The following is a 13924-nucleotide window of genomic DNA, read 5'->3' as shown; positions in this document are numbered from 1 at the left end:
GCTTTTAATCTCATTTTCATTCTAACATTTCCCATGGAACCATTCTGTCCTATACACTTTCATAACCCAACATGTGAAAGTTGATTTTCCTTCTTATTCACTAAATGCTCCCAGATTCAGGGTATATTTCACAGCAGAATTTTTACCAGTTGGCTGAGGTGTGGCAGCATATCCAGGAAGCTGATGAGAGGCTGCAAAAGTCTGTCTCTGAAGGAGGTCTGTTTCAGAGTTTGAGGGATGTCCTTCTTCATAGCTTAAACTAGAGGATAAAAAAAATAAATGACAAAAAACACACGGCTCAAACCAGATGATCAAAAGAATTCTAGGAAGGCAATTATCAAAAGAAACATGCATCTTTCACTAAATTCCTGACCTATTGATATCAAGAGATCAAACATGGTCTCATAACACTGTCAAAATGCAGGGGAAATTATTGAAGACATACTAGGAAGAAAAAATGATACATTGTATTTTTCTTAATTTAACTTTATCTCCAACAAAGTCCTTTTAGGGGAAGAGATAATAACATGGCACAGTGGGAAAAGCAACAAATATCCTGGAAAATAGGAGAGCTGAATTCACTGTCCAGGAGCCACTACTGGCTTACCATATGATTTCAGTAAGTGACTCTACTACTGTCAGACTCATTTCTTCACCTGTATGAATAAGGGACCCAGACAAGATAATCTCTAAAGTCCCTCTAACATTCTCTGGAATATCAGATAGTTCAAATGAATTGGTAATTAACACTATTTCCCAGTAACTCTCCTCGAAAATTTCAAGCTTATACATTTTGAGAGTAATTCAGAATAAGATATTTTTCTCCCCTTGATTTTTATTTTGAATATTTTAAACCCACAGAAAAACTGAAATAGAACTAGGAATAATCTATATACCTGTCACTTAAGATTTGAAGACTGCTAACATTTTGTTATACTTGTTTTATCTTTATAAACAACACATATGCTTTTCTTTTAATCTACCTGAAAATAGCTTGCAGATGTCATGAAACTGTATCCTTAAATAATTCAGTGGTATCTCCTAGGAATAGGACATTCAGCTACATAACCAAATATCATTAACAGACTTGAAGAAAATTTAATGCTGTCACTATTGCATGTGATTAACACAGAGGTCATATTCCAATTTCCCTCAGTTATCAAAATGTTTACAATTTTAAAGCTCTTTGTAGGATGCAATCAAAATTCAAGATTATATTTGTTTATGTCTCTACATTTAGAATAGTGTCTCCACTCTGCCCCTAATTCCAGATCCCTTTTGCCTTGACTTCATGACATGGGTTTTTTTTATTTTGAGGAATTCAAGTCAGTTGAATGTACTTGAAATGTATTTGTACTATCCCAAATACCAGATTTGTCTGACTGCTTCTTCATGAGAAGTACATAAAGATGCTTTGTAATTATCGTTGCATCTCATGAGGACACATATACTCTCAGTTTGTCTCATTACCGGAGATGTTAAACTTGAAGTGGTTAAGGTGCTGTCAGACCTCTGAATGTAGTTATTTCTTCTCTTCAAAATTGATATACAATTGGGAGGTGTTAACTTTTAAACCACTGTCAATACCTTGTCCCAACAGCTAATGGTTTCAGACACCAACTGTTCATGATCTTTAATTATTGTACTGGAGATTAGAAACAGCAGTGCTCTAGTTACAGTACTTTCAATATTTAAAAGTTAGCATTCTTCTATAAAAACGAGCATTTCCCCCTTTTCTCTCGCTTATCTATATAAACACATACATAATATATAAATGCATACTAATATATTTTTCAATGTGTATGTATTATACTTAAAAATATATCATCATGATATTCAATTTGTCCCCTCAATCTTGCTTCCTTTTCACATGTCCTCCATGGTGCTGACACATTCTTACCTTCCAGCACAAGATGTTTCAGGTTCATCTTGCTTTTTTAAATTCTGTACCAGACATGAAGTCAACCGTTTCTGGAAGTCTTTTAGTGGGCAATGAGATTTTGAAACCAAGATCTGTGTGTCAAGTATATTCAATGCCTGAGGTGTCATTGCTTTTAGGCCCCTTAAGTGGACAAAGCTAAGAAATATATGTCTTTTTAAAATGATGAGTGCATAATGACAACTTCAACTCAAATCCAATATAGCATTCCTCATCTTCCTCCATTTCACACGTATTTTCCTTTTCCTACAGTCAGAATCCCAGTTTACACTCACAGATTTACTCATTAGGTCTATCTGAAAATACTTTAACACAACCTTTACCAAAAACAAAACCATCAAGTATTTGTTCACAATATATTTTTGTCTAAAAATTATGTCCCATTAAGTATACACAGTTAGAATATTGATCCAAAAGTTAAGTAAATTACTTGTATGGCTATGTTATTAATTAGATATATAGGAGTTAGATTTTGCTTTAGTTTGAAGATTCAATTTTAGGATTAATTTAAAATCTATTTTAAACTTTAAAATCAACTTATTAAGGTACAATATAATTTACATACAATAAAGTGCACCTATTTTAAGTGTACAATTCAGTGTGTACACATTTGTTGATAAATGTATACACCAGTATAACCATAATCCCAACCAACTTGTAGAACATTCCCATCACAACAGAAGGCTTCTCATGTCCCTTTGCAGTCAATCCATTTTTCATCTCACTCCTGGCCCCAGATAACCACCGAGAAGCCTAATGTTACTAAAATTTAGGCTTGCTTGTCCCAAATCATAGTCTATTCTCTTTTGTACAAGGCTTTTAAAGTTTTCAGCATAATGTTTGAGATTCACTCATGTTGTTGCATACATAAGTAGTTCATTCCTTTTGATTAAATTATCTGAAGATACCACAATTATGTTTATCCGTTCACTTACAGATGAACATGTCGATTGCTTCTAGTTACATGCTACTATGAATAAATCTGCTATGAACATGTGTATGCGAGTCTTTTGGGGGCATGTTTTCCTTCAAGTTAAATACCTAGAAATGGAATTACTGGGTCGTTAGGTAGGTACGTGTACCATTTTACATTAGCATCAGTAATTAATCAACATTACATTTTTGCTTTACATCCTTGTCACGTGATCTTTTCAGTCTTCTTAATTTTAGCCTTTCTCGGTAGGTAAAGTGGTATCTCATTGTGTTTTAATTTGCATTTTCATAATAACTAATGATGAGGAGCATCTTCTCATGTGACTATTCTTTTAGCTTCTCTGGTGAAGTCTGTCCAAATTTTTGGCTGTTTAAAAAAACTGTGTTGTTAGCGATCTTGGGTTTTAAGATGTTTTTAAAATATAGTCTGGATCCATATTGTTAGATGTATGCACTGTGAATGTTTTCTTCCAGGTTAAAGTTCTAACCAACTGATTTTACTGTGGTAAGAGCACTTCACACGAGAGCCGCCCACTTAAGTGCACAATGCGGTGCTGTCAACAACGTGCTCCATGTTGTACAGAAGATCTGTTCATGAACGATGAACCTACTCATCTTGCATAACTCAATCTTTGTATCTGTTGAACAAATGGATACTCCTGTCCTCCTCTGACAGGCTCTCATTCCTAACATGTGCAGCCGGGTCGTCCATGAGTCCCGGGCAGATTCCATATGCTATTTGGGCAAGCTGTCTGGCAATGTCCCAGATGACTTCCTCTTGACTCTCAGAATTTCCCAGCAAAGCACAAAGCACTGGAAGGGAAAAAGCTGACATTCTGTAGGCAAAGAGCATGCCCACTTCCAGCAACTCATTGTTTTTTCTTGTGGAGTATAACTCCCTGATATAGATGTACCAAAGGTTGTTGGTGGTTTTAAATTTACTCCTCAGTTCCAGGACCTTTGAGTTCTTTTCTGCTTTGGCAATTATGAATGAAGTTGCTAAAAATATATACCTAAGTTTTAGTCTGGATGTTAAGTTTTCATTTCATTTCACTTCACCACTGGAGGGGAATGGCTGAGTTGCTTGGAAACTTGGTTAACCTTAGAGAAACTGCTTTCTACAGTGGCTATACCTTTCTGCATTCCCATCAGTGAGGTATGTCTGGTGTAGTTACTCTGCATCCTCAGCAGCACTAAGTATTCTAAGTTCTTTGTTTTCCTTTCCTTTAAAAAAATTTTTACTATTCTAATTGGTATGCAGTGGTACCTCACTGTGATTTCAATTTGTATTTCCTTAATAATTAACAATGATGAGTATCAGAAACCTTCTTTGGTAAACTATCTACTCAACTTATTTTTCTCAAACTTTTTTTGGTTGTTTGTTTTCTTATTAATAAGTTTTAGGAGTTGCCTATATATTCTGGAACCAAATCCTTGGTCAGAAACATATTTTGTAAACATTATCTCCCAATCTGTGGCTTTCATTTTCCTAAAATTTCCTAAAATTGTAGAAGAGCAAAACAATTTTTTTATTTTATGAATTGTACTTTTGATGTCATAGCTAAGATATCTTTGCCAAGTCTAATATCTCAAAAATGTATTCTTATATTTTCTTCAAGAAGTCTTACAGTATTAATTTTTCCATTTAGGTCTATGATTCATTTGGAGTTCATTTTTACACATGGTATGAGGTACAGCATGGGATTCTTTTTTTTTTTTTTTTTTGGATATGCAGTTGTGCCAGTACTACATATCAGAAAGATTATTCTTGGTACTTCTCTTGTAATTCAGTGGTTAAGACTGCATTTCCACTGCAGAGGGCACTGGTTTGATCCCTGGTTGGGGAACTAAGATCCCAGATACTGCACAGTGAAGCAAAAGAAAAAAATAAAAAGATTATTCTCTACCTACAGAACCTATTTGAACCCATGTCCAAAAAAGTCAACTAGCCATAGTTGTGGTTCTGTTCTTAACTACTGTGCTACAATGATCAGTGTCTGTTCCTAGGTCATTAACACACAGTCTGATAAATGATTCAGGCTGTACAAATCTTGGAATTTTGTTATTTTTCAAAATTATTTTGGCCATGCGATATATTCCCAGAGAAATTTTGGAGTCAGTTGTCAATTTTTAAAAAAACAGTACATGAACTCTATACATCAGTTGGGGAAAACTACCATCTTAAAAGTACTGAGCCTTCTAATCGATGAGTATATCTCTTTATTTTGGTCTTTAATTTTTCTTAGAATTTTTTTTGTAGCATTTACCATATAATTCTTTAAAGTATAAATCCCTAAGTATCTCATTTTTGTTATTTTGTTCTAATTTTTTTTTAATGACAGCTTTATTGATATATGGGCTTCCCTTGTGGCTCAGCTGGTAAAGAATTCGCCTGCAATGCAGGAGACCTGGGTTAAATCCCTGGGTTGGGAAGATCCCCTGGAGAAGGGAAGGGCTACCCACTCCAGTATTCTGGCCTGGAGAATTCCATGGACTGTATAGTCCATGGAGTGGCAAAGAGTCAGACACGACTGAGCAACTTTTGCTTTCACTTTTACTGATATATAAAAGGTTACTCTTTTAAAGTGTACAAATCAGTTCTTTTATTTATTTTTTTTCCAGAGTCCTTTTAAATACTTGGGGTTAAATATCTGGTGATTCACTCATCACCATAATCCAACTTTAGAACACTTCGGTGCTGCAAAACTAAACCTGTCCCATTAGCATTACCTCCTGTGTATGTATCGTCCTCTACCCAGCCCCTGGCAATTACTAACTTTCCTGTCTCTGTGCATTTGCCCACTCACAACATCACAAATAAATGGAATCATATTATATTATACACAGTCTTTTGTGACTGGCTTCTCTCACTCACCATGTTTTCAAGGTTCATCCTGTTACAACATGAACATATCAGTACTTTGTTTAATGGCTGAATAATATTCCACTGGGCTTCCCAGGTGGCGCTAGTGGCAAAGAAACCGTCTGCCAATGCAGGAGACCTAAGAGACACAGGTCTAATAACTGGCTGGGGAAAATCCCCTGGAAGAGGAAATGGCAACCCACTCCAGTACTCGTGCAAAGAGAATCCCATGGACAGAGACTACAGTCCATAGGGTCACTAAGAATACACAACTGAAGCGACTTAGCACAGAGCACAATTACTATGTTTTGTTTATTCATCAACAGATGGACATTGGGTTGTTTCCACTTTCGGGCTATTATGAATTACACCAAGATAAACATGAACAACTGCTTCCAACTTGAGAAAGGAATACATCAAGGCTGTACATTATCACCTTGCTTATTTAACTTCTATGCAGAATACATCATATGACATGCCGGGATGGATGAAGCACAAGCTGGAATCAAGATTGCTGGGAGAAATATCAATAATCTCAGATATGCAGATGACATCACCCTAATGGCAGAAAGCGAAGAGGAATTACACAACCTCTTGATGAAGGTGAAACAACAGACTGAAAAATCTGGCTTAAAACTCAACATTCAATGGAGAAGGAAATGGCAACCCACTCCAGTATTCTTGCCTGGAAAAGTCCATGGACAGAGGAGCCTGGTGGGCTGCAGTCCATGGGGTTACATGACTTGAGCATGCATGCATGAGGGTGGAGGGAGATGGGTTGCTAGCAACAAACTGGTAGAACTAAAAAAAAACAAAAACAAAAAAACCCCTCAATATTCAAAAACTGAGATCATGGCAGACAGACCCATCACTTCATGGCAAACAGATGGGGAAACAATGGAAACACTGACAAACTTGATTTTCTTGGGCTCCAAAACCACTGTGGATGGTAACTGCAGCCATGAAATCAAAAGACGTTTGCTCCTTGGAAGAAAGGCTATGACAAACCTCAGTTCAGTTCAGTTGCTCAGTCATGTCTGACTCTTTGTGACGCCATGAACTCCAACAGGCTTCCCTGCCCATCACCAACGCCTGGAGCATGTGCAAACTCATGTCCATCAAGTTGGTGATGCCACCCAACCATCTCATCCTCTGTCATCCCCTTCTCCTCCTGCCTTCAATCTTTCCCCGCATCAGGGTCTTTTCAAATGAGTCAGTTCTTCCCATCGGGTGGCTAAAGTACCAGAGTTTCAGCACTTTAATAGCATCATCTTTTAGGATTTGAAATAGTTCAGCTGAAATAGTTCAGTTCCGTAACCTCCACTAGCTTTCTTCGTAGTGATGCTTCCTAAGGCCCATTTGACTTTGCACTCCAGGATGTCTCACTCTAGGTGAGTGATCACAGCATCGTGGCTATCTGGGTCATGGAAGATCTTTTTTGTATAATTCTTCTTTCTATTCTTGCAACCTCTTCTTAATATCTTCTACTTCTGGTAGGTCTATACCATTTCTGTCCTTTATTGAGCCCATCTTTGCATTAAATGTTCCCTTGGTATCTCTAATTTCCTTCAAGAGATCTCTAGTCTTTCCCATTCTATTGCTTTCCTCTATTTCTCTGCACTATTTACTTAAAAAGGCCTTCTTATCTCTCCTTGTTATTCTTTGGAACTCTGAATTCAGATTGATGTATCCTTCCTTTTCTCCTTTGCCTTTCACTTCTCTTCTCTCTCAGCTATTTGTAAGGCCTCCTCAGACAACCATTTTGCCTTTTGTATTTCTTCTTCTTGGGGATGGTTTTGCTCACTGCCGCCTGTAAAATGTTAAAAACCTCCATTCATAGTTCTTCAGGTACTCCATCAGATCTAATCTCTTGAATCTACTTGTCACTTCCACTGTATAAGCATAAGGGATTTGATTTAGGTCATACCTAAATGGTCTAAGAGCTTTCCCCACTTTCTTCAATTTAAGTCTGAATTTTGCAATAAGGAGCTCATGATCTGAGTCATAGTCAGCTCCTGGTCTTGTTTTTGCTGACTGTATAGAGCTTCTCCATCTTTGCCTGCAAAGAATATAATCAATCTGATTTTAGTATTGACCATCTGATGATGACCATGTATAGAATCTTCTTCCGTGTTGGTGGAAGAGGGTGTTTGCTATGACCAGTGTGTTCTCTTGGCAAAACTGTTAGCCTTTGCCCTACTTCATTTTGTACTCCAAGGCCAAACTTGCTTGTTACTCCAGGTATTTCTTGACTTCCTACTTTTGCATTCCAATCCCCTATGACGAAAAGGACATCTTTTTTGGGTGTTAGTTCTAGGTCTTGTAGGTCTTCACAGAACCGTTGATCTTCAGCTTCTTCAGCATCAGTGGTTGGAACATAGACTTGCATTACTATGATATCAAATGGTTTGCCTTGGAAATGAACAGTGATCATTCTGTCGTTTTTGAGGCTGCACCCAAGTACTGTATTCCGAACTCTTTTTGTTGACTGTGAGGGCTACTCCATTTCTTTTAAGGGATTCTTGCCCACAGCAGTAGATATAATGGCCATCTGAATTAAATCTGCCCATTCCAGTTCACTTCAGTTCACTGATTCCTAAAATGTCGATGTTCACTCTTGCCAACTCCTATTTGACCACTTCCAATTTACCTTGATTCACGGACCTAACATTTCAAGTTCCTATGCAATACTGTTCTTTACAGCACTAGACTTTAATTCTATCACCAGTCCCATCCACAACTGGGTGTTGTTTTTGTTTTGACTCAGCCTCTTCATTCTTTCTGGAGCTATTTCTCCACTCTTCTCCAGTAAACTACTGGGCACCTACCAACCTGGGCAGTTCATCTTTCAGTGTTCTATCTTTTTGCCTTTTCATACTGTTCATGAGGTTCTCAAGGCAAGAATACTGAAGTGGTTTGCCATTCCCTTCTCCAGGGGACCACATTTTGTCAGAACTCTCCACCGTAACCCATCCGTCTTGGGAGGCCCTACATGGCATGGCTCATAGTTTCATTGAATTAGACAAGGTTGTGATGACAAACCTAGACAGTGTATTAAAAAGAAGAGATATTTACTTTGCCAACAAAGGTCTATATAGTCAAAGCTATGGTTTTTCCTGTGGTCATGTACGGATGTGATAGCTGGACAATAAAAAAGGCTACATGCAGAAGAACTGATCCCTTAAAACTGAGGCGCTGGCTTGAGAGTCCCTTGGACTTCAAGGAGATCAAACCAGTCAATCCTAAAGGAAATCACTGGAAGGACTGATGCTGTAGCTCCAATTCTTTGGCCACCTGATGTGAAGAGTTGACTCACTGCAAAAGACTCTGATGCTGGGAAAGACTGAAGGCAGGAGGAAGAAGGGGATGACAGAGGATGAGATGGTTGGATGGCATCATCGACTCAATGGACGTGAGTTTGAGCAAACTCTGGGAAATGATGAAGGACAGGGAAGCCTGGCTTGCTGCCGTCCATGGAGTCGAAAAGAGTCAGACACAACCTAGCGACCCAACAACAGCGAACATTCATTAAAGATTTGTCCAGATGGATAATTTTAATTTTCTTGGGTATATACCTAGGAGTGGAATTCTGGTCTTATGGTAACTCCATGTTTCACATTTTGAGGAACAGCAGCAACCAAATTGGCTATACTATTTAACATTTCCACCAACAACATTTAATGAGTTGCAATTTCTCAACACCCTTGCTGATACTTGTTATTGCCTGTTTTTTTATTTTTATTATAATACCCATCCTTGTATATGTGAAGAGGTACCTCACTGTGGTTTTGATTTTCATTTACCTAAAGATGTTGAGCATCCTTGCATTTTCTTCCTGACCAAACAAACAGAGGGGGAAAAAACCTTAAATTTATGGGGATATGTCATAGGGACAAAGAGGGAAATTGACAGAGCTCCCAATGACCAAAGCTGGAACATTGTGACCAAAGAAAATCAAGTGGTATACATCTACGAGTCTATGCTGATAAAATTAAATAAATAAAAAGAGGAAAAAATGTAAATCTCCCTTGAAGAATACTAAATAATTTGTGCAGCAATTCTACATTCAAGGAGGTAGACCATAACTCCACACTCTGCACACAGCAATGTGCTATGTGCAATGGGCTGCACATAGCAATTTTCTTCCAAAGAGGACAGTACTGAAAAGAGGACCAAAAAACAAACAAACAAACAAACCCCGTAACTTGACTGTGTAGAAGCCTGACAAACATTTCCTCAGCCAGTTGGTAAAGATCAATATCAATAGTGATAAATCATGTTGATAAGACGTACTCTTACTAGGATGTAATGAAAGTAACACTTTACTCTGCCATCTCCCTCTGGAAAACCCACAATTCCATTCTGATTATGATGAAAAAACATTAGGCAAATTCCAAGAGAAGGGCATTTTATGAAATATTTGACCAGTATCTCACAACTATTAATATAAAGGTCATCAACACAAGGAAAAGTCTGAGAAATTATGATGGCAAAGAAGTATCTACTGAGATATGTTAAAGAAATGTAAAGTGGTATCCCTGGAGAACCAAAAAAGACATTACCCAAAAACTAAGTAAACTTGAACAAACTATGGATTTTAGTTGATAACAATGTATCAGTTTACTACTTGTAATAAATGCACCATAAAAATATAAGAAGTTAATAATAGGGGAAACTGGGCGAGGGGGTATATGGGAACCCCGTACTACCTAAAACTCTACAACAGCTCTCAGGGAATTCCCTGGTGGTCCAGTGGTTAGGACTCCACGCCGTCACTGCTGAGGGCCAGGGTTCAATCCCTGGTCACGAACTAAGATCCCAAAAGCTGAGAGGCACAGCCAAAAAAAATTTTTTTTAAAAGGGCTCTCAAAAATACAGTCTACACTAAGAAAAAGCTGTAAGCCGTAGTCAAATCTGGAAACCTTTTTACAAGTAAGATAAAGATCAAGATAATTTAAATATCAGGAGGTTCTGGTGTTGGTTTTTTGTTTTGCTTTATTTCCATATATCCATGCAAATTTCAATCATTTTTTTAACAGGCAAGGAATAATCACAATCTCCTACTTGGTCTCTCTGCTTCTGCCCTAACCCTTCCCACTCCCCACTTGCAGCTGAGTCACTCCCTTAAACAGTGAAATCCTATGATAGTTCTATTTTTAGTATTTTGAGCAGTCTCCATACTGTTTTCCATAGTAGTTGCAACTGACATTCCCACCAACAGCATATAAGGGCTGCCCTTCCTCCCCATCTTATCCAACACTTATTATTTGTTGTTTCTTTGACAACGGCCATTCTAACAGGTGTAATGTGATATTGTACTGTGCTTTGATTTGCATTTCCCTGATGATGAGTAATATTAAACATTTTTTCATGTGTTTGTTGGCCATCTGTACATCTTGAGGGGGGATGAGTGCAACAGATGAGGGAGATTAAGAAGTACAAATTCCCAATTATGAAATAAATGAGTCATAGTGATGAAATGCAGAGCATGAGGAATATAGTCAATAATATATTAATTCTGTGTGGTGACAGATGGTAACTATTTTGGAATGTACAGAAACACTGTATCAGTATGTTATATACCTGGAACTAACAGTGTTGGAAGTTCAATAATGTTTAAATAAAAAAGTAAAGCCCAAACATGAAAACTCTTATGCTTAAATCTGCCCAATGGCTTCCCATCTCATTCTAGTAAAAGCCAAAGTTCTTATAATTCTCAATGCACTAAGTTACCTAACTGTTGTTCCTTTAAACCTCCAATTTTATCTATTCTCCACTCCAGTCACACAGGTCTTCTGGCTGCTCCTCCTTAAACATAAAAAGCTGTTTTACCTCATTTCCCCTCAGGTCTCTGCTCAAAGCTCACCTCACAGAAAACTTCCCTGACCATCTGATATAAAACAACATTCTTCCTCTGTCCTCTTTCCACATTGCCTGACTCTGTTTTCTTGCTTTGTTTCTCTCCAGAGCACTAATAAATACTTGACATTATTTACTAGCTGGCCTATTAGCCACTAAAATGAAACTCCATGAGGACAGGGCCTTTGCTTTCTTCACTGCTATAACCCCAGCACCCAAAATAGTATCTGGCACATCATAGATAACTCATAAGTAATTACAATCTATGTTCAGTTTCAGAAAAGAAATCAATAAGTTACAGCTCAATCACCTCTGATTGCCTGACCTGATTGCCTGGCATCCTGATAAAGCTTGGAAAATAAAAAATGAAGGACTAAGCTAGTAGATCAACCCTTTCTTAAAAAAACTCGAATACTTTTGAGACTTCTATTAATTCTAGGCATTGTATGAGAGTTTTCAATATAAAGCAGAGATCTAACCAGGCCACTATTCAATGGATTTAATTACTGAAGCCCATATTAAGAACATTCTCCTTGGGTAGCATGCTCTTATGTCCATAATACTTAAGAAATAAAACACATTCCAAGTTTTAAAATCAATTAGCAAAAGTTCCGTGAAATATGTTAAATCCCAGGTAAACAAGCCAGTACTTGCACACAAGTAATAAGTTACTTAAGAGTGAATGAATGATTTTGCCTTAAGTAGTCACATTACTTTCTTCTCTGTGTTAAAGAACCTGGTCATTGAAAATATATATATTCTAATATAACAAAAACAGATTTTTTTTAAACTTGGAAAATATTGTTTTAGTCTAGGTATTAACTTTTCACAGTTGAGAAACATAAGAACCCTGGTTTGGAAGTTAGGGGGCCCAGATTCCAGTACTGATTCTGTAAATAACATACGTCAAGACTTTCAGCAAAGCATATGGAATCCTAGTTTTCCTATTTATGAAGCCTAATGTTCTGTGTGTTCCTTTTGTTTGTTTTTTAGCATGTGGGATCTTAGGTCCCCAACCAGGGATCAAACCCACACTCCCTACACTGGAAGCATGGAGTCCTAACCACTGGACCACCAGGGAAGACCCTGTTCTGTGTATTTCTAATATTCTGAGTTAAACTAAATATTTTTACTTCATCTATTACACAGTATTTTTTTTTAATTTTTATTCATTTATTTTTGGCTGTTCTGAGTCTTTATTGTTGTGTCAGGCTTTCTCTAGCTGCAGTAAGCAGGGGCTACTCTCTACTGTGGTGCATGGGCTTCTCATTACGATGGCTTCTCTTGTTGTGGAGCATGGGCTTAGGTGCTTCATCTCATGTGAGGTCTTCCTGGACTAGGGATCAAACTTGTGTCCCCTGCATTGCAAGGTGGATTCTTAACTACTGGACCACCAGGAGAGCCCCACACAGTACTCCTTAGTATAAAATCTATCTTCAAAACAGTAGAGTGATAACCCCGAGTTCACTGAGTTCCCTGTGTATGGAGAACTGTCTAGCATGTCTGTCCCACTCATACCTATATGTCAGATAAAATATGTATTTTTTAATTTTAGCTAATTGTACCCTGAGAATTTAAAAAGAAAAAAAAACCTGAAGCATAAGAATCAGTCTTTATTAAGGAGTTATTTATTGTGAATTTGAAAAATAAACTAATGAACCATGAAACAACTTGGTAAGAGCTGTAAAACACACACACACAAGCTTTGCAAATAAGCCACAGGATTCAAATCCAGCTCTGTATATCCGTACTTTACAAATTCTTGAGGCTAACCAGATAGTCTCTGTTTCTTTAACTGTAAACTATGGTGAATAACAACATGCACATTCATTACTCTCCAGGTTGTAAGAGTAAGTGATGAAGCACATATGTATATATATATGTACATATATATACATATATGCTTCCCGGGTGGTGCTAGTGGCAAAGAATCTACCTGCCAATGCAAGAGACATAGAAGACATGAGTTCAATCCCTGAGACAGGAAGACCCCCTGGAGTACGAAATGGCAACCCACTCCAGGATTATTGCCTGGAGAATCCCACGGGCAGAGGAGCCTGGCAGGTTACAGCCCACCGGACTGCAGAGAATCAGACATGACTGAGCACACACAGCATATATATGTATGTATGTATGTGTGTGTGTGTGTGTGTGTGTGTGTGTGTATATATATATATATATATATCATTTACCACAATATTGTGTTTGGCACATCATGTTCTATCAATGCTATTATTACTGCACTTAAAAGATGAGGTATGCATTTATACAACTGACGTTCAATGACTGCCAAGCATTATGCTAGGCACTAGAAGAAACAAATAAAAAGG

General features: G+C 37.6%; 1 protein-coding gene across 5 annotated transcripts in view; it reads right to left on the bottom strand.

Annotated features, from left to right (window-relative positions):
- QSER1 (glutamine and serine rich 1) overlaps nt 1–13924 on the bottom strand; it is an 80124-nt gene that overhangs the window by 46563 nt on the left and 19637 nt on the right. For 4 of the 5 annotated variants that reach the window (XM_070804004.1, XM_070804007.1, XM_070804008.1 and 1 more), the window contains exon 2: nt 147–259. In XM_070804004.1, coding sequence (XP_070660105.1) covers nt 147–259 — 113 coding nt within the window. Of the gene's footprint in view, nt 1–146 lie in introns of all 5 variants that reach the window. The other variant, XM_070804006.1, reaches the window with a different exon arrangement.

This window comes from Bos indicus, chromosome 15, assembly GCF_029378745.1.
Source record: "Bos indicus isolate NIAB-ARS_2022 breed Sahiwal x Tharparkar chromosome 15, NIAB-ARS_B.indTharparkar_mat_pri_1.0, whole genome shotgun sequence".
NCBI lineage: Eukaryota > Metazoa > Chordata > Mammalia > Artiodactyla > Bovidae > Bos > Bos indicus.
The sequence above is the reverse complement of the archived record's forward strand: the minus strand, read 5'-3'. Positions and strand labels throughout refer to the sequence as shown.